This window comes from Neofelis nebulosa, chromosome 16, assembly GCF_028018385.1.
Source record: "Neofelis nebulosa isolate mNeoNeb1 chromosome 16, mNeoNeb1.pri, whole genome shotgun sequence".
Lineage (NCBI taxonomy): Eukaryota > Metazoa > Chordata > Mammalia > Carnivora > Felidae > Neofelis > Neofelis nebulosa.
In genome coordinates this window covers 48,709,861-48,731,264 of record NC_080797.1, presented here as the reverse complement: position 1 = coordinate 48,731,264, position 21,404 = coordinate 48,709,861, and the positions used below count along the sequence as shown (strand labels likewise).

Here is a 21,404-nt window from a genome sequence, read left to right as displayed (position 1 = left end):
TGATGTGACCTCCAAAAGCTGCCCAGTCCCATAGATACTTCTCCCCCTTGAAGTTCTGAGTGACTGACTGGCTCCAGAACAATTTATTGAATCATTTGGCTGCCCACAGTGAGAACAGGGCTTTACTTCTAATTATGTGAATCATTACCTGAATCCATGCAACCACAAAGATTTCACTTACCAGGCTGTGTCTTCCATAAATATTCCTTCTCTTTCTAACTGCATAAATAATTCTCCTCCTGTAAGGAAAAGGAAAAGACATTAGAAATAGAACAATCTTCATTTCCAACCTATTTCTAATGAGGGCTGTGCTTTCCTTTTAACCACAATTAAAAGACATCAGCTCCTTAAAAATAAAAAACAGATCCTAAAAACTATAGGTTTAAAACTAAGTCCTCAGGATTCTATTTTTAGCAGTGTTCTTATTTTTATGTGAAATATATAAGTTTTGGAATTCTAGGTTTTACATCTATAAACTTCAAAATAGTTGTAGATTCCAGACCTGAGGTTAAAAGAAATCTTGGTTAAAGCTTCTCTAACAGTTTACCCTAAGCAGAAAAATGTCAGTATATAATTGAGCCACCCTTACAAATTAAAATTAGTAAATGCCCTTATTCCATATTTTCAGAACTCTTAATCTAGAGGAATCTGGCAGCAGCTTTCTTAAAAGCATGGCACTATTCTGAATATTAAAATAAATAATGATAATAAAGAATTATATCCCACTGAATAACCTTAGAATCCATGAGTCCACAATGATGTAAATCAAAGAAGAGATCAATAAATTTTTAAAATGGGAGAGAAGGGAAAGTTCTTCATTACAGTAAAATGCCAAATAATAAATGAATGAGGCATGATGGAATAAGAAAAATCAGTTGGCAATCATCATAGTTAAGTGTTTCAAGCAAGAATCAATGAATGCTAAAACTGTATGTGAAAGTTCGATGAGAGACGAGATATTTAAATAATCCCGAAGTATCTCAAGATACTTATTCATTACAAAGGGAAAATTTCACCAGGGAAAAAACTGGTAGACGCCACCTCATACATGTGATCAAAGTTAACATCAACAGTAATGGGACAAAGATATTAATATCATGTACCTCCTGATCTGACAGAGAAGGACACAGTGTCACTTCGATGGTCCTCCCAAAAATGCATGACCTGAACCTAATCTTGAGGAAACATCAGATAAGCCCAAATTGATGTGCTCTACAAAATAACTGCCCTATACGCTTCAAAAATGCTAAGGTCAAGAAAGACAAAGAAAGAATGAAGAACTGTTACAGATTAAAGGAAACTGAGAGATATTACTGTATCAACGTTAATTTCCTATTTTTGATCCTTTTAGTAGAGTTAAGTAAGATACTGCATTGATTTCAGAAAATATACACTGAAGTATTTAGGGGCAATGGGAAATCATGTCTGCAACACTCTCTTGAGCGGTCCAGAAAAAAAATATATATACAAATACATGTGTGTGTATATATGTACACACACACACACACACATATATATATATATATATATATATATACACACACATGCATATGTATATATACACATAAAGAGAGAGAAAAAGAAGGATGAAACAAAACTGGTAAAATGTTTGGGACATCTAGGTGAAGGATGTATGAGAAGTCTTTGTACTATTTCTGCAACTTTTCTGTGTAAATCTGAAATTATGTCAAAATAAAGTTACCAAAAAATGAAAAAAATGGCAACAGTCACATAAAAGCGAAATTCTGTAGCTTTCTGTTCCATGTTACAGACCATTGTGAAATCTGTTATTCAGAAAACTCACATGTGCTTGCTGGAAATAGATACTTGTGATCTAGAAATGATAAGGAAGCAACAAGTTTCTAGGAGGTGGTAAATCCTAGAAAGTGTGGATGTTTTCCAATGTAAACTTCATAGTCTATCAAAAAAGCTATATTAAACCAAAAAACTATTCTCTTTGAAGATCCAATTCCAAAAATACTTAATAGCTTAAACAATACTCTCAGTAAGTTTTCCACTTCAATTTAGAAAAAATGCTTTGATGATTCATGTAAATTATAGTATATTACCCAAGTGCAGTCAATGTGATGGCTATCAATTAGGGGTTTATTTATGTAATTGATTACAAAGGGATAAGGATTAAGATAAAATTTTACAGATGGGGAAAAAAACTTTAACCTTTAAAGTTTCCTTCACATTTTTCTGCAAAAAGAAACATTTGGTCATATCTGAATTCCTTATGTCAATGTATTTGTCAATTTTAAGAATATTTAATCACATTGGGGAAAGCATTTTTCCATTGGAAAATAATTTTGACCCAGTTTCTGGAGCAAATGCAAATAATTACACCAAACTGAGTGTACTGACCGCTGAGATACTCAAGGATGAGGTAGAGTTTTCCACCGGTCTGAAAGGCATAAATTAAATCCACAATGAAGGGATGCTTTACTTCCTCCAGAATATTCCGTTCTGCTTTTGTATGAGCTGTATCTTTAGCATTTCTTACTATCATTGCCTAAAGGAAAAGAGATGATCTATAAGAACATAACAGTAGACATTTTTATAGTATCTGGAAAATCTATTTTGTGCTTTTCTTGCCAATATTAAAACTATTAATCATAGTTCCCACTAAAGACGGAGCTAGGAATAATGGAAGCCATTCACTTCTTATATGTACTGTCTACACTCTCTGCAGTGAACATGTAAATGAAAACCTAGATACCTTTTTAAAAAATGTAAACAGATCAAGTTTATTCATATATTCACTACCTGTTGAATGTCTACTATGCCCGAGGCTCTGCAATAAGAAAGCAGAACTAACAGAAGTCTCCAGCCTACAGGAGTCCAAAGTCCCAGGGAAGAGAAGTAAGTCAATGCAGGTAAGCACAAGGTGCTATGGGAGAATGGAGAACTGCATCTGACCTGGCAAGAAGTGTTCCTGGAGGGGGCAATACTTAAGGTGTATAGTGAAAAATAATTAAAATGAAATGTAGAGGGTAAAAAAAGGCATTTCCAGTGCAAAAGAGGCTTGACAGGACATGTCTAAGGAATCTATAAGTAGCTCAGTATGGTAAGAAGTGGAGGCCTAGGCATCTAGACAAAAGCATCTGAATCTTAGAAGCACAGGAGAAATGTTAAGGTTAGACAAATGAAAAACCCTTGGCTTTAAGACGGACAGTTTTAGTAGCAGTGTGGAATTTTAGGGAAGAAATGAGAGCAATTAGGAGGCTAGTACAGTAAATTAAGCAAAGTAAGACCTTAGGTAGAGTTTTATTGTAACTAAGGAAATGAAGTTGAGAAAAAAATAAAAGATAAAGATGCATCATCAGCACTTGCTGACTAAGTAGGTATGAGAAGAAATGATGATACCATGGTTTCTGCATAAGTAACAGGATAGATGATGGTTATCATTCAATAACAGGGAATGGAAGTCAAGAAAAAAGTATTGGGGAAAATGATGCACTGTTTTAGACATGTTAAGTCTGTTTAGATTATAGGACTAAGTTCTGGTACACGTAACATGAAAAAGTATATACACAGGTTATCAGCTGCAAAGTAGAAGGTTGGAAATAACCGAAATGCCCATGCATAGAATACTGACTACCTAATGTGTAAAAGAATGGGGAATAGCTCTATGAAAGGAAGGTGCAAAAGAGCATAGCATAGCATAACACAGCATAGCAGTATCACAGTAGTATGTTACCTTTTGTGTAAGAAAGGGGATATAAGAATATATATCTGTATCTCCTTGTATCTTTAATAATGAACACAACTAAGATAAGCCAAAAGCTAATGACAAGTAGAAAGGTAAGAAGGGAAATCAGACTTCTCAGTATACCTTCCAAGTAAAACCTCAAAGGTTTTAGCATTAATTTTTTCTGTACCTAAATCATATATTACTGTGACTATAAAATGGAGGTTTTTGAATTCTGAACCATGTTAATGTTTTATACATTCCAAAAGTAAAATTAAATCGACAAGGATGGGGGAGGGAAATAAAATTGAATAAAACAGAAATACAAAAATGTAACTGAAAATTATAGTGACAATTTTACCACAGGAGAAAAATGATATTTAAATAACTTTACGCTGCAGTCTTAATGATGTATATGTAAGCATAACAAAAACTGCAAAGAAATCTTAAACCACACTTAGTAGGTTTGTAGCTGCTGGTAGTATTGGCATTATATTTCTCAAACTATTATGCATGTATTGTACAACTGAGCGAACGAGTAAATTTATTGATGTTGTTACCAAGCTTTTCACTGTGGAAAAACAGAGATCCAAATATGGATTGAGAGAAGAAAAGCCCTATGGAACTGGACTGGAATTAGGGATATCAATTTGAAGCCATGATTTAAAAACAAAAACTTCCTTGCTCTATCCACTAAAAGAGTGGATACCTTAGTAGTAAGGAGCATAGCTGGCACCTAGATCTTGGTTTCTCCACCAAAAGAAACCAGGGTTCCTTAGAGAAAAAGATCATTCTAAACCAGGGTCAGGGAAAGTGCAAGGTAAATCTGGAGCACTCTATTATACCAGGAAGTACTAAAAAACTGACAAGGATATGTCAAAAGGACATAGAACCCATCTTAACAGAGAGCTCTCTAGCAAAATTTGAGACAATTTGAGAACCAAAATGAATAATGAGATGGTAAAACACTGAAAATAAAAAGTCCATATTGACTCTTAAAAATTAAATTTAAAAAAGTATATAAGGGGCGCTAAGGAATCTACTCCTGAAATCACTGTTGCACTATATGCTAATTTGGGTGTAAATTTAAAAAAATAAAAAACAAAATTAAAAAAAAAATTTTTAAGTATGAAAAACTCTTTATAGAAGAATGACAATATAGAAACAAAATAATAAAAATAGAAAAGTCTCCATTTTGTAATCACCCTAGTAATATTTGATTTGGATAAGAAACAAAGGATAATAAAAACCACTAGATAAAAGATTATTAGGATGGGGTGCCTGGCTGGCTTGGTTGGTGGAGCATGCAGCTCTTGGTCATGAGTTCGAGTCCCATGTTGGGCACAGAGATTACTTTAAAAAAAAAAATTATTAGAATAGACTATTAATATCGCTAAATATTAAAAACAGTATTAGAATAAACTATTCATATCCCTAAATACTATACCATAGATGCTTATTAATTTAGGGGTGCCTGGGTGGCTCAATCGATTAAGTGTCCAACTTCAGCTCAGGTCACGATCTCATGGTTCGTGGGTTTGAGCCCCGCGTTGGGCTCTGTGCTGACAGCCCAGAGCCTAGAGCCTGCTTCGGATTCTGTGTGTGTCTCTCTCTCCACCCTTCCCCTACTTGAGCTCTGTCTCTCTCTCTCTTTCAAAAATAAAAAAACATTAAAAAAAAATTTTTTTTAGTAAATAATTTCAAAGGGAAGAGGGTACCCGTACTATGGCAAGCCTGTCAGACACTACCTTAACCAAGTGATCAAACTCAATTTCACCAAATAACAGAATAGAATGACATAATGTACTTCCTGAGCCCATGCACTGAGGACATAATACTCCTACAAAAATATTTAACCTAAGTTTAAAATGTACATGTTTTCGGGGGCGCCTGGGTGGCTCAGTCGGTTGAGCGGCCGACTTCAGCTCAGGTCATGATCTTGCGGTCCGTGAGTTCAAGCCCCACGTCGGGCTCTGTGCTGACAGCTCAGAGCCTGGAGCCTGTTTCAGATTCTGTGTCTCCCTCTCTCTGACCCTCCCCTGTTCATGCTCTGTCTCTCCCTGTCTCAAAAATAAATAAAAACGTTAAAAAAAAAAAAAAATTTAAAATGTACATGTTTTCATAAGTAAACAAGGAAATATATCCAAATTAAGGGATACTGTGTAAAACAACTGACCTGAGCTCTTACATATGAAAACGCCCTACTCTTAAGAGATACAGGGGCACCTGTGTGGCTTAGTCAGTAAAACATCTGACTCTTAATTTTGGCTCAGTTCCCATGGTTCATGAGATAGAGTTCCACATCAGGCTGACAGCACAAAGCCTGCTTGGGATTTTCTCTCTCTCTCTCTCTCTCTCTCTCTCTCTCTCTGCCCCCCCTCACACTCCCTCTCTCTCAAAATAAACTTAAAAACCAAAGAGAGAGAGATTAAAGAAAATAAAGGTGAAACACCATGATGGCTAGAATTAACTTTCAAATTGTACAGCAAAAAAATAAAAAATTTGAATATACATAAATACACATATACATGGAAGGGATGAAGAAAGTGGGGGTAGACAAAATATGGCAAACTTAATTGGTGTTCACTGTACTATTCTAGCAACTCTTTGGAAAGTTTGAAAAATTTTAAAGATACATTATTTCTTAACTGCTCAGGAGGTTTGAGGTTTTTTTTAAGTTTATTTATTTTGATAGCAAGAGAGATGGGGGGGGTGGGGAGGGGAGGAGCAGTGAGGCAGAGAGAGAGAATCCTGCCAACAGGCTCTGCACTGACAGAGGCTCGAACTCATGAACCATGAGATCATGACCTGAGCCAAAACCAAGAGTCGGATGCTTAACCGACTGAGCTACCCCAGGCCTCCCAGTTTGAATTTTTTAAATAAGAAATTTTGAGAAAGTCTGAGAAGTAAAAGACTAAGAGATAAGATGAAAAATTAGTAAAGTAGAATCACAGAAGTCAAGGAAAGAGTTTCAAAATGCTGTGGTCAATAGCTTCAATACAACAGAAAGCTAAATTAAAGATGAATTAAATAAAGAAAGACCACTAGATTCAGCCATTAGGAGATTAGTGGTGACTTAGGGAACAAGACTTTCACTGAAATAGTAGAGTCATTAAGTCAAAGCATAGTAAGTAAAAACAAACAAACAAACAAACAAACAAAAAACAATAAAACATGACTTCTCAAGAAATTCAGGTATGAAAGGCAAAGAGGGTGGAAGCTATAGGGAGACTTTGTATGATCGAAGGATTTGTTTTACTAAACATGGCAAAGACATAAATATATTTAAACAAAGAAAGAAGATAGGATAGAGGATGGAAAGAGAGAAAGAAGTGACAAAGACCCCATACAGGCAAAAAGGGATGAGATCCAAAACATAAAGAATGGGCTTAACCTTGCAAAGAAGGAAGAATACATTTCCCACTAACACTGGAAAGAAGGAAGTAAAGACAGGTGAAAATGCAGATTAATATGGTATTAGGGGTAGGGATCAGAACAGGAAGTAAAAGGAAATCACATGTGACAGCCTCAAATAAAAAGAGAGGCAGTCTATTAAAAAGTTGTAGAGAATGGAAGAAGTTGTCTAAGAACATGTAAAAAATAGTTGGTGAGTACTGAGGGTCCAAATAGGTTGGGGACTATGAATTTGTTTCAGCAGCAACCTACAAGTTTGTGTGATTTTTGCCAGCAATGTTCCAGCAGCTGACATACAGGAATAAAAGAGCATTAACAACTAAATTGATTAAGATTAGGACTTTCCTAAACATAAGGTCAATGGGGCTAGCAAGTGACTGAAATGGCAGATTATGCTGATTAGGCTGGATTCAAAAATAAAGTGAAATAAGAAGGGGCTTAAGAACTTCAGGAAAAAAACAAAAACGTCAAAGGACTAAAAGGTTTAGGGTCAAAGACCATGCATTGTGGGAATAAAGAAGAAAGTTACTGTTCTATTATAACCCAATACTTCAGAGATGAAGAATACAGTCATGGAGACTGGTAAAGTGGAATGGAGGTGAAACCTGATGGAGTTAAGATCAAGGAATTAGAAGGCCAAGCTATGGATTACTTACTTAATACAAGGAGAATGAAGACATCCAGGATGACAAGGCTTAGGAGTGAAGAAAAAAATGATAAAAGGTGAGAGAGGCTCCAACCTCAAAGTAGAAAGGATTTTGACCACAGTATAGAAGAGAAATGGTAACAATAAGCTTATCAGTTTTTCCCTTGAATTATATAGTAAGCAGAGTGATAGGCAGAGACTACATCTGCCTCAAACACTAAATCCTAGTTTCTAGCATAATGCCTGGCACACTGCTGGTTTTCAATTGATTCAATAAAAAGAAAGAATGGAAGAAATATGACCAATCTGTGAACCACAAGCCTTTAACCAAAGGGTCTAAAATTTACAGTGTGGTCTGAACTAATGCCATAGGCAATAGTATTTTGCTTCCAGGATACATTTTTGTTGCAACTGGTAAGAAAGGGAAATAGTCTTTTCCTCAACATTCCACCATGAGAAAATATCCAAATGGTACCATTCCTGTAAAAAAATCCCAAGATAATTGATAAATTCAGACAGACTGTCCAAATGCACACCTCATTTAAGATAAAAGACACCTGGTTCTATTTTGATTTCATCTTTGAGGAGGGAAAGAGAGATGTTCTTACCACATACTGAGTTCAAGAGCATTAGTATGCTCTGCTTCCAGGATAATAAAGTCAGAATAAAGAAACTCAAAGGCAGCATACAGTCATCTTAGCTAGTCAGGAATCAAAATTATGGACTTAATCCTAGCAACCTCTTTCATTATTTACCCTGTGAGCTTATTTTCAGGGGCAACAAGGAGGAAAAAAATGAGACAATATCTGATTCTATAGCCAGGCTTAGGGAAAGAAAAACCCTGAGAGTAGGAAAGAGTGCTAAGCAAAAGGAGAGGCAAACAAGTTAGGTTTAGAAGCCTGGGCTCAAAAAGGAGGTCCAACATTTAGCAATAATTAAATCTATGGATTTCCCAATACATTGCACCCATCCACCATCAGTAGAAAAAAACAATATCCTCTTCTTTTCATTAAAGATACCCATGCCAGAAACATACTTCACTCAAGACAGAATTAGGACTAATTACGGTCAGCCCTGATTATAAAATATATCAAAAGGAATAAATTAACCTAAGAATCTTGACCAGTACTTCTTTCAACATTCCGAGAATAAGCATTACTACAACATCTCCAATTCTATACCTAACAGGTTTTACAGATCAATAATTAATCTAAAATGTTTCCAATGGGAAAGCCAGACAGTACATTAATTCTGATTTATTGATACAGAAACTGATGTTCAGAATATCTAAATTGCTGGAGCGCCTGGGTGCCTCAGTCAGTTAAGCATCCAACTCTTGATTTCGGTTCAGGTCACAATCTCACAGTTTGTGGGATCGAGCCCCAATGACAGCACAGAGCCTGCTTGGGATTCTCTTTCTCCCCAGAGAGAGAGGGATTCTCTCCTCTCTGTCCCTGCCCCACTCACACACGTATGCACACGGCTTCTCTCAAAATAAATAAAACATAAAAAAAAAAAAAGAGTATCTAAATTGGTTCTTTAAGACAATCAGTGGGGAAGCGGGGTGGAGCACCTGGGTGGCCTAGTCGGTTAAGGGTCAGACGTCAGCTCAGGTCATGATCTCACTCACTGCTGGTGAGTTTGAGCCCCGAGTTAGGCTCTGTGCTGACAGCTCAGAGCCTGGAGCCTGCTTCAGATTCTGTCTCCGTCTCTCTCTGTCCCTCCCCCGATCTCTCTCTCTCTCTCTCAAATATAAACAAAGAAAGAAAGAAAGAAAGAAAGAAAGAAAGAAAGAAAGAAAGAAAGAAAGAAAGAAAGAAAGAAAGAAAGAAAGAAAGAAAGAAAGAAAGAAAGAAAGAAAGAAAGAAAGAAAGAAAGAAAGAAAGAAAGAAAGAAAGAAAGAAAGAAAGAAAGAAAGAAAGAAAGAAAGAAAGAAAGAAAGAAAGAAAGAAAGAAAGAAAGAAAGAAAGAAAGAAAGAAAGAAAGAAAGAAAGAAAGAAAGAAAGAAAGAAAGAAAGAAAGAAAGAAAGAAAGAAAGAAAGAAAGAAAGAAAGAAAGAAAGAAAGAAAGAAAGAAAGAAAGAAAGAAAGAAAGAAAGAAAGAAAGAAAGAAAGAAAGAAAGAAAGAAAGAAAGAAAGAAAGAAAGAAAGAAAGAAAGAAAGAAAGAAAGAAAGAAAGAAAGAAAGAAAGAAAGAAAGAAAGAAAGAAAGAAAGAAAGAAAGAAAGAAAGAAAGAAAGAAAGAAAGAAAGAAAGAAAGAAAGAAAGAAAGAAAGAAAGAAAGAAAAGACAATCACCAGAAGCACCTGGCTGGCTCAGTTGGAAGAGTATGGGACTCTTGATCTTGGGGTCATGAATGCAAGCCCCATGTTATATAGAGATTATTTAAATAAACAAACAAACTTATAAAAAAAAAAAAAAAGACAATCACCAATAAAGTTGTGATCATAACATTTGTTCCTCACCTTGTAAAGTAATAAGTCATGCATACCGCTTAAGTAAAAATCAGGAAGAAGATAAAGGTCAAAGTATTACAAACGCTGTAATTTTTGTTAAGTCATTTTGACTGTCTTTTAATAGTTTTCTACTAAGACTTGTTTTAAGTCAGTGTGATCTTTTCAGAAATCAGTCCCAAACAAAAAGAATAAGAAACCAAACACACATAATCCTTTTTCAATAAAACTAGGAAATGCACCTAACTCCACACCTCAAAAGGTGAAAACAGAGCAGGATAAAGCAATAATGACTTAGTAGAGTAGGGTATTATCAAGCCTAAATGCCTGCACAAAGAAATAACTCAAAAGAAGTTGATTCCATCTATGTAACACTAACAGGTTCAAAAATCAGAGACAAAAATAAAAAGCAAGAAGGAAAAAAAAAAAAAAAAAAGAATCATTAGAAACTACAGAAGATGGAGGACCAAAAACAGGTAGATTGCTACCACTTGGAAACGTGTACTCTCCAGAAAAAGTGAAGGATCAGAGTGAAGTGCTAAAGTAAAAACTTGACTTCAGTGAAAGTTTGCATGCTGACAAGGTAAGATCTCCATCTCTTCTCTCTCATCCAGCTCCAGGATGCTTTTTCAGGCAAAAGAATAGAGGATCTGTCTCAGTACCAACTGACCTACAAACAAATATTTAGAGGTTCTCAGTCAGTTGCCAGCCAACTACACGACTATCCTACACAGATGGAACTTCTGATCAGCTTCTCAGAGTTCTATTCTTAAATATGAACCATCAGTGAAGAACACCAGACATCTAAAGAAGGCCTTTGATATGGAAGAAAAAGACTAAATCAAACTGAAAGAAAACAGAAACTTAGAAAAGAGATACAATGCATAGAACAAAAGAACATTTCAAAGAATTATCATTAATACTTTCAGAGGAATAAGAAAGAATACTCTGTTCATTAAAAAAGGATGCTATAAAAAGAAAAAACAGAGCTATGGGGAACCACAAACATGATAGCTTAAAAAAAAATCAGTAAAAGGATTAGAAAATAAATTTCTAGAAAAATCTCAGAAAGTAAACAAAAAGACAAAGAAATGGAAAAGATAAGAAAGACAGATGACAAGTTGAGGAGTTCCAACATCCAACTAACTATAAATCCAAGAAAATGGCAGAGGAGTAAATTATCAGAGACCATACAAGAAAATCCCTTAGGGCTAAAGGATTCAACTTTTAAGACTGAAAGAATAAAAATAAATAAAATAAGAAGGATCAAAAGCAAGATAATACATCACTGTAAAAAATTTAGAACAACAGAAATCAAAAGAAAATCTTAGATATCTTTAAGGAAAAATAGACCTCTACAGGAATAATGGGAATCAGTATGGCAAGGGACTCCTCAACAGAAACACTCAAGGCTAGATGAAAATAAAGCAAAATCCTGGATGAAAATGATTTTCAACTTCAAAACCACACCCAATCAAACAACTGTAAGGGTATAAAGAGGGAAAATTTCAAATGCAATATTTCCCCAAAATTGTACCTTCATGCACCCTTTCTCAGGAAGCCACTAGTAGATGGTCACCAAAGGAGGGAACAACGGCATAAACTAAGAAAAAGGAAGATATGCGATCCAGGAAACAAAGAATCCAACACTGACAGTGCCAAGGGGATTCCAAGGATTTGATCAAAGTCCAGTAACAGCAGCTATGCCTAGAGAGCTACCAATATAGGCAGGAACAGGGGAACAGAAGATTCTGATGGGATATCTACAGGGAAATAAATGGAACTGACAGACTACCTAATAAGTGGGACCATAGAACACTGGCTCGAACAGAGTTGTTGGAAGGTATAGAAGACAACAGTAGACTCAGAAAAAATGAAGCAAAATAAGAGAATGGGAAGAAGTGAATGAGAGTAGAGTGGAAGTCAATACACAATTCTAAAACTGAAGCGATAGCAGAATATGCTTATTACTTAGAAATATGGAGACCAGAACAAAGAGCCAAGAGAGTTACCTCAGAGGAAAATTAAAAGAGCTCTCCTTTCCACCCTCACCAAGCAGAAATAAAACAGGAATAACAATAATGAAACATATCTTATATTCTACGAGGACTTATTTTGTTAGAATTACATTTTCTTGACTAAGAATTTTAGGCCAAAATGTGGGTTTTATAGCAATTAAGAATAAAGTTGGTGGGGGAAGGGGGGAAACTCCTGCCTGGCTCAGTTGATGGAGCACGCAACTCTTGATCTCAGGGTCATGGAGTTCAACACCCACATTGGCTGTGGAGCATACTTTAAATTAAAAAAAAAAAAAAAAAAAAAAGAGAGAGAGACAACAAAGATGGGGGTAGGGGAGAGAGGAGGGAAGGAATCACCTTTTTAAGCACCTTCATGGCAAATATTTTCCCAGTATTTGCTCCTGTAACTTTCCGTACTTGAAAAACCTGGATAAAAAATACAAGTGTTTCTGTGTTATTATAAGCTAAACTATGCTAGCCACACTCCCTTAATTCCTATTTATAGGAAACAAACAATACAATAGTTTATATTCTTATAAAAATTAGTAACACAAACACACAAAAATGAGCTGAAAGAACAGATTGTATTAAAGATTTAGTAGTGAAATTTCCTCCACAACATGGGGCCATCCTATTTGGTCTGCTGACATCTGGTGGCAAAGCTGGTCAGTGACCATCCAATGATGAGCACTCTATATAACTTCATACATAAAATCCAAGTTTGCAGAAGCATAATACCAAAATTAAAAATTATAAAATACCTTATAAATTTCTTCCAGGAATGTCTCTGTCCTTGCTTCACATAAAACTTTAATAATAGTTGACAGGAATTACCATTTACCTATTCCTTAACTATATAGCTATATAAAACATCATCATGCAATACCTGAAATGATATGAGACTCTAAGTGCATGTGTTGCACATTCAAGATAATTAGAACACATTAGAATGTGTCCTTAAGCCTAAGAATAAACTACAAATGTCACGCTATGAAAAAATTAACCTACACAACAGCATAAATAGTTCTTAAACTTAATCCTAACGACTAAAATGGTATCCAAATTCTATCTTTTGATAGAGAATACCTAGGTATAAATTTTCTTGAGCAGAACATGCAAAGGTTAAGGTCATTTATTAGAAAGCCTTGAGAAGAACTATGAAACTAAGAAGTTCTCTTCATTTTTATTCTCCCTTCTTATATTCTTCAGCTTCCCAAACTATTGCTCCAAATACTGCAAGTCAAAGAACACCAATTCAGATTTAGGTCTCAGTAACAGATAACAATTTAATGTGCCATGCCTGTTGAAAGGAGTGGTTTTTAAGAGGATACTTATAGGGGATACCATTTAACCAAAGGAAGGAAGGAATCTTCTAATAACAGACTTTGCCTGGCATAATTGCCTATTTATTTATGCAACAAATATCGACTGAATGCCTGTTATGTGTCAGTCTTTTATGTGTATGGTGGTAGGAAGAGAACTTCTTTACATCCCTCAAATAAAACCATGTGAAGTGATCATACCCTCTGCTGACAGCTAGCAAACAAAGATTGAAGAGGACTACTGAACCAGGGCGTAACAATTAATCTACCAAAGACAGACAACAGCTCATTTCAAAAATACTTCCTACCTTTCCATAGCCCCCTTTACCAAGTACCCGAAGTAGCTCGAAACATTCTGGTCTGATTTTTTCTGGCCCTCTGTTCACGCTAGTTTCCGAAATTTCAAATTTCTCACAATGTTCCATGCCACTAGGGAGAAGAGCAAAATCAAAAGTAAATTCTCAACAAGTTAAATTGTCTTTAATATACTGTAATTGTAATCCAAAGAAGTAAAAAGGAGAATGCATATAACAGCAAATTTACTACCTGTGCTCTGTAAACTAATGATTCAGTGACATAGTAGGTCAAGATTACGATGGATTGATAACTGTAAATCTATTTGTTTACAGAACGTGCTATTATTTATTTTTGTAAGCATTAAGCACCCTCAAACTAAGATAAATTAGAACAAGTTTATTATATTGACAAAGGAAAAAAGTCTTCTGGTTATTCTTATTTAGTTCATTCAAAATGTCCATGAGATTTAGGTATTATTCAACTTTATTTGGAAATTTCAGAAAATCTGGGAACTTTCTAAAAGTACCCAATTAGCTCAAGTCTCTTTGCTACAGAAAAATTCTTGCTAATAAAATGTATCCATGCATCTTTCCATACCTACTATTAGCTTGATTTAAAGACTCCAACACTGGCATTTATTTTGTCACTTCAATGCTTTTTACATGAGTGATCTCAGTCTCCCTCCAACCTATGGTTTTTACTTAAGGGTGGGTACAGAGCAGATTAATCTGTTCTGTATTAACCATAGTCACCTAAAAGAACTTGCCTAAAATCACTTCTGAGATTACACAAATAACTTTATAAATGATGTATTACAAGCAAAATAAGAGCATTTGACTTTGGAAGACACTTCTACAAATTTGGTTTTTTAGTAAGAAAAAAAATCTCTATTGAACTAATAATAATTCCTAACCCACTCAGACTCATATTCAGTATACTGTAAGTCGGAATGAATACCTTTTCCTCAAAATCTATATATGATCTCAAAACACTAGATATGTTACTATATTGGTGCTAAACTCAATAAACCAAGTGCGTGTGTGTGTGTGTGACTAGATAATTAAGAACAGGTTATTGCAATCACAGGATGGTTACAAACCAGAGCTGATAAAATCTACTTGTAAGAAAGGCAGCACAAGAAAATCTTTTCACATAAACTTACAGTTCATATGGTCCAACTCCCCCATGGTCCATGCTTTCATTTAACTGACCCTGAAAAATATGTTAAAGTTTTTAAAATAAATTATCTCATAAACATAAAATCAAAATACTTAACGCTTCGGGGGTGCCTGGGTGGCTCAGTCAGTTGAGTGTCTGACTTCAGCTCAGGTCATGATCTCACAGCTTATGGGTTCGAACCCCATGTAGGTGTCTGTGCTGACAGCTTAGAGCCTGGAGCCTGCTTCGGATTCTGTGTCTCTGTCTCTCTGCCCCTCCCTGCTCACACTCTATCTCTCTCTCTCACACACAAAATATAAATAAACATTAAAAAAAATTAAAAAAAAAAAAAAAACGCTTCACCCTACTACTAAAGAAGAATGAATGAAATAAACCAGCTTAAAAATTCTCAGTACTTTAATAACAGGCAAATGTGATGAATAAAATACGGTTCACAAGAATATGGGGACTTCACTTTTAATTTTCTATGACAACTAAGCTACAGATGCTACTTATCAATGATCTACAAACAAAACCAGGTGATTGTTCCTTTAAAAATTACATTTATTGGGGCACCTGGGTGGCTTAGTCCGTTGGGCATCCAACTTCAGTTCAGGTCATGATCTCACGGTCTATGAGTTCAAGCCCCACACTGAGCTCTGTGCTGACAGCTCAGAGCCTGAAACCTGCTTCAGATTCTGTCTCCCTCTCTCTCTGCCCTCCCCAGCTTACACTCTGTCTCTTCTCTCTCTCTCTTAAAAAATCAATAAACATTAAAATTTTTTTTAAAAAAATACATTTATTCAGAGGTGCTTGGATGGCTCATTTGGTTAAGCGTCTGACTCTTGATTTCAGCTCTGGTCGTGAACTTACGGTTCTTGAGTTCAAGCCCCACATCAGGCTCCATGCTGACAGTGCGGAGCCTGCCTGGGATTCTCTTCCTCCCTCTCTCTCTGCCCCTCCCCAGCTCCTGCTCTCTCTCATGCACACAAGCTCGCTCACACTCTCTCTCAAAATAAATAAACTTAAAAAAATTATTTATTCAAAAAATACATTTTGTGTATTACAAAACTAAAGCACCACATTCTGAGTTACTAGATCAAACAATTTACACCAAGTGGTACTCTGATATGCTTCTGAAGCACAAAAACTAACACAATGTTATAAGCCTTATGTAACTACAACCTAACTAAGCCTAAGGCAACCACAACCAGTCCACAATATTGTAGTGTATGATGTGGCTGACCAAAGCAAAATAATTAAGCACTACCCTCAAATTGTCAGGAGTCATGTTGGCCAAATATTCATTCTAATCATAGTATAAAGGGATGCAAAATTTAACTAACCTTCTGTACACTAACAATGAACAATTCAAAAGTGAAATTAAGATAACTCTGTTCAGGGGCACCTGGGTGGCTCAGTCAGGTAAGCATCCGACTTCGGCTCAGGTCATGATCTCGTGGTTCATGAGTTCAAGCCCCATGCTGGGCTCTGTGCTGACAGCTCAGAGCCTGGAGCCTGCTTTGGATTCTGTGTCTCCTTCTCTCTCTCTGCCCCTCCCCTGCTCACGCTCTGTCTGTCTTTCTCAAAAATGAATAAACTTAAAAAAAATTTTTTTACTAAAAGATAACTCTTCAGAATAGTCAAGAATAAAATAGCATCAATTAGAAAAAAACTTATCAAAAGAAGTGTAAGACTTGTACATTTGATAACTACAAAGCATTGCTGAAAAAAATTAAAGAAGGGAGCCTGGGTGGCTCAGTCAGTTAGGCGTCCAAATCTTGATCTCAGGGTCATGACTTCAAGCCCTATGTTGGGCTCCATGCTGGGCGTGGAGGCTACTTAAAAAAAAAAAAAAAAAAAAAAAAAAAAAATTAAATACCTAACTAAATCAAAAGACACTCCATGTTCATGGATCTGATGACTTAATATTGTTTAAGATAGTTATACTAACCAAACTGGTCTACAGATTCAACTCAATACTATCAAAATCCCAGGTTCCTTTCTTACAGAAATTAACAAGCTGATCCTAAAATTCATACAGAAATGCCAAGGACCCAAAGTAGCCAAAACAATCTTGAAAAAGGAGAACAAATTGGAGAGCTGACATTTCCTGATTTTAAAATGTACTACAAGGGTGCCTGGGTGGTTCAGCCAGTTGAGTGTCCAACTTCAGCTCAGATCATGGTCTCACAGCTCATGGGTTCGAGCTCTGAGTCAGGCTCTGTGCTGACAGCTCAAACACTGGAGCTGTTTTCAGATTCTGTGTCTCCCTCTCTCTCTGCCCCTACTCCCACGCACGTGCTGTCTTTCTCTCCCCCTCCCTCCCTCAAAAATAAATAAACATAAAACAAAATGTACTACAAAGCAACAACACCTAAGACAATGTGGTACTGAGATAAGGACAGATATATAAATCAATAAAATAGAATTCAGAGCCCAGAAATAAACTTTTACATTTATGGTCAACCAATTTTTTACAAAGATGCCAAAAAAATTCAATAGAAAAGGGACAGTCTTCCAATAAATGGTACTGGGACATTTGGATATCCACATGAGAAAAAATTACTTTGGACCCCTACTTCACACCATACTTCCCCATACTAAAAAGTTAACTGAAAATTGATCACAGGTCTAAATGTAAGAGCTAGAACTATAAAACTCTTAAAAGACACCTAGGATGGAATGAATCTTCATAATCTTGGGGTAGGAGATGATTTAAGACCCATCACCAAAAGCACAAACAATCAAAGAAAAAAATCAATAAATTGGACTTATTCAAAATTTAAAGCTTTTGCACTTCAAAAGGCAAAACCCACAGAATGAAGGGGTACTTGGGTGGCTCAGTCCGTTAAGTGTCTGACTTGATTTCAGCACAGATTATGATCTCACAGCTGGCCCCGTGTCAGGCCTTGAGCTGACAGTGCAGAGCCTGCTTGGGATTCTCTCTCTCCCTCCCTCTGCCCACCCCCCTGCATGCGTGTGTACATGAGTGCTTGCTCTCAAAATAAATATTTTATTATTTTTTTAATGTTTATTCCATTTTTGAGAGACAGAGAGAGATAGAGCAGGGGAGGAGCAGAGAAAGAGAGCGAGAGAGAGAGAGAGTGAGAGAGACACATAGAATCTGTAGCAGGCTCCAGGCTTCCAGCTGTCAGCACAGAGCCTGACGTGGGGCTCGGACCCATGAACTGTGAGATCATGATCAGTGAGCCGAAGTCAGACACTCAAACAATTGAGACACCCAGGTGCCCCATAAATAAACATTTTTTAAAAAGAATATATGAAAACTTCTGTAACTCAAAATTTAAAACAACCTAATTCAAAAAAAATCATTTAGAATTTGCATAGGTATTTCTCCAAAGAAGATACACAAATGGTCAATAAGCACATGAAAAGATGTTCAACATCATCTGCCATTAAAGAAATGCAAATGTAAACCAAAATTATGCTGAAATACCCCTTCATATCCACTAGGATGGCTATAATTAAAAAGACAGAAAAACAAATTTGGCAAGGAAGTAGAGAAACTGGAACACTTGTACACTGCTGGTGGGGAATGTAAAATGGTACAACCACCTAAATAGTTTGGCAGTTTAGGGGTGCCTGAGTGGCTCAGCTGGTTAAGCAACTGACTCTTGATTTTGGCTCAGGTCATGATCTCATGGTAGTGAGAATGAGCCACGTGTCAGGCTCTGTGCTAACAGCGCAGAGTCTGCTTGGGATTCTCTCTCCCTCACTCTGTCCTTCCCCCAGGTGCAAGCGTGGTCTCTCTCTAAATAAATAAACTTAAAAAAATAGTTTGGCAGTTTTCTTCAAAAATTAAACATAGACTTACCATACGACACAGCCAATCTACTCCTAGGTATCCGTCAATAAAAATAAAAATACATGTTCCACAAAGACTTGGGCACAACTGTTCATAGCAGCACTATTCGCAACAGCCAAAAAATGGGAACAACTCCAATGAACACCAACTGGTGAAGTGATAAATAAAATGTGCTTGATACATACAATGGAATACTGTTTGGCCGTACGTACATATATACTATGACATGGATGATTTTCAAAAACATTAAGTGAAAGAAGCCAGACACAAAACTCTACATACTGTATGATTCCATTTATACAGAATGTCCAGAAAAGGCAAATTTATAGAGATGGGAAATAGACCAGTGGTTGCCTAGGGACAGAGGTGGCAATAAGGAGTGACTAGTTTCTTTCAAGGGTGATAGAAAAAATGTTTTAAAACTAAATTGTGTGATAGTTGTACAGCTCTGTAAATATACTAAAAGTCACAGAATTGTTAAAAAAAAAAAACTTTGCAGAATTCAGTTATTAATATTATAAAATATAGCTTTAAAATGAGTATTCTTGAATATAGTCTGGTTATGAGTCTTTCAATATATACAAAAGAGCATAATTGGGCTCTCAAAAATGCTAAGTTTTTGTAAATGTTGAATCACTAAATTGTACACCTAAAACTAGTATTACACTGTAGGTTAACTAACTGGAATTAAATAAAAACTTTTAAAAAATGGTAAGATTTGAAGTTTTTATTTATAATTTTAGAACAATTCAAAAAATATTTAAGTGAACACATCTTTCTTCAAAGGTACCAGTCAGTACAAACTACACATAGAAAACTGATAGTATTCTTAAACAAGGGATGTTTAAATGCTCCCTAAACCACAAATTTCAGTGGAAATTTGCTCATGGTGTGAGTAAGTCAGAATGAAGTCTAACACTAGGGATATATGTTTCAGTATTCAACGGAGGCAAATGGATAGGTCAGTATCAAGGGAAAAAAATTCTTGCAGTTTCAACTTGATAGTTTCTTCTTGGGGGGGGTAGGGTAGGGGTAGTTATGCTTAAAGGTTTTTTGGTTGTTGTAGTTTTTGTTTTTGTTTGTTTTTTTTTTGGTCTCTGGTACTTCACACAATCACCCACGATGGCTTCACTTTAAAGACAATAGACTAACTTCTCTCACATGTGATAAAACTGGTAATATATAATTGTTTTTACTTTAATGTTAGTTTTACTTAATTTTAAATTAAAGACCACAGAGTAGTTAACACTAACCATGACTTTGAAGCCACCTAGAAGGATATGCCCTGTGGCTATGTTTCATTTCCGGAGCCAGCCAGGCCTGTATTACCACCTGCATCTGTGTTTATAACTTCCTACCCGTTACCTTCTAGAGAAGTATTTGAGGCACAATGCTTTTCTGCTACTCAACGTTACCTTTAGAAAAGTCTTATATCAGAAGTATCAGGTTAACACTATGTAATATTTACTGACAACTCTCTTTCATAGGAAACTCTTTAGATTTTTTTAAGCTTTATGACCCATCCAATGCTTTTTTTGTGTGCCACTATGATTGACAAAGTGAATCCTGCTCATCTAAGGTACTATACATGATTCAAACCAGACCACCAGAATATTTCCACAGCTTTAAATTAAAATTGTATATAAATTCAAGTTAATATGCCTAAAATCCCAATGAAAACGAGCACATTTTATAAAAATGTAAATAAATTGTAACAGAATGGGTGAAATATCCTCAATCCCGTTATTCATTATACTGTTTATCCACTTGCTTGTTTGTTCACAGACATTTCCTTATAAGATTCAGTCATTAATGAGTTGGAAGAAAAGGAATAAACCTTGCTCAAAATCTTCAGCTACTTAAAAGTGTTCCATGGGACTCCTGGGTGGCTCGGTCAGTTAAGCGTCCAACTCTTGATCTTGGGTCAGGTCATGATCTCATGGTTCCTGAGATCGAGCCCTGTGTCAGGCTCCACTGTATCAGTGCAGGACCTGCTTGGGTTTCTCTCTCTCCCTCTCCTTCTGCTCTTCCCAAAATCATATGCATGTAAGTGTGCACTCTCTCTCAAAATAAATAAACATGAAAAAAATTTAGAAAAATAAAAATGCTTTATAGAACCTATTACAATGCAAGGTAAGAACTGATGAGATGTTATTCTGTAATTTTTCATAGCTGCAAATATTTGCAATAGCAGTTTGTTCTCAAAGCACTAAAATTTTTTTGCTCACTAAAAATCTGATATCCCAACCTGAACTCATGCAGTCTCTGTGACTACTTCAAATTTTGAATTAGTAGAGTAAAAGTTAAGGATTAGACTTTTCTATTACTCTTTTAACTTTGTGTCTCCACAGAAAACAGGTTTCCAACATTTTCATAACCTAATGAAAATCTCTAGAGGAAAACTTTCCCTTAGTTTCAACTCACTCTCTCCAAATTATACCATCACCAGTGAAAAACACACAAACAAAAAAGACCCAAATCCACCTATCCTCCCAAAAAACCCTCTCACCCACTGCTTTTTAACATAGTCCTTTGAGGTATTCAGAGTCTTTTTCTAGTTAGGTAATGGATATTC

The 21,404-nt window shown here is 35.9% G+C and overlaps 1 protein-coding gene across 11 annotated transcripts in view; it reads right to left on the bottom strand.

The window, feature by feature from the left end:
* Positions 1 to 21,404, bottom strand: part of RPS6KB1 (ribosomal protein S6 kinase B1) — an 89,870-nt gene that overhangs the window by 65,448 nt on the left and 3,018 nt on the right. For 10 of the 11 annotated variants that reach the window (XR_009255125.1, XM_058704321.1, XM_058704320.1 and 7 more), the window contains exons 2-6: positions 15,005 to 15,054; positions 13,854 to 13,974; positions 12,581 to 12,649; positions 2,368 to 2,515; positions 182 to 239 (exon numbers count right to left, since the gene is read on the bottom strand). Coding sequence is in view for 10 of the 11 variants with exons in the window: in XM_058704321.1 (XP_058560304.1) it covers positions 182 to 239; positions 2,368 to 2,515; positions 12,581 to 12,649; positions 13,854 to 13,974; positions 15,005 to 15,054 (446 nt within the window). In the remaining variant the exon portion in view is untranslated. The remainder of the gene's footprint in view (positions 1 to 181; positions 240 to 2,367; positions 2,516 to 12,580; positions 12,650 to 13,853; positions 13,975 to 15,004; positions 15,055 to 21,404) is intronic. The other variant, XM_058704313.1, reaches the window with a different exon arrangement.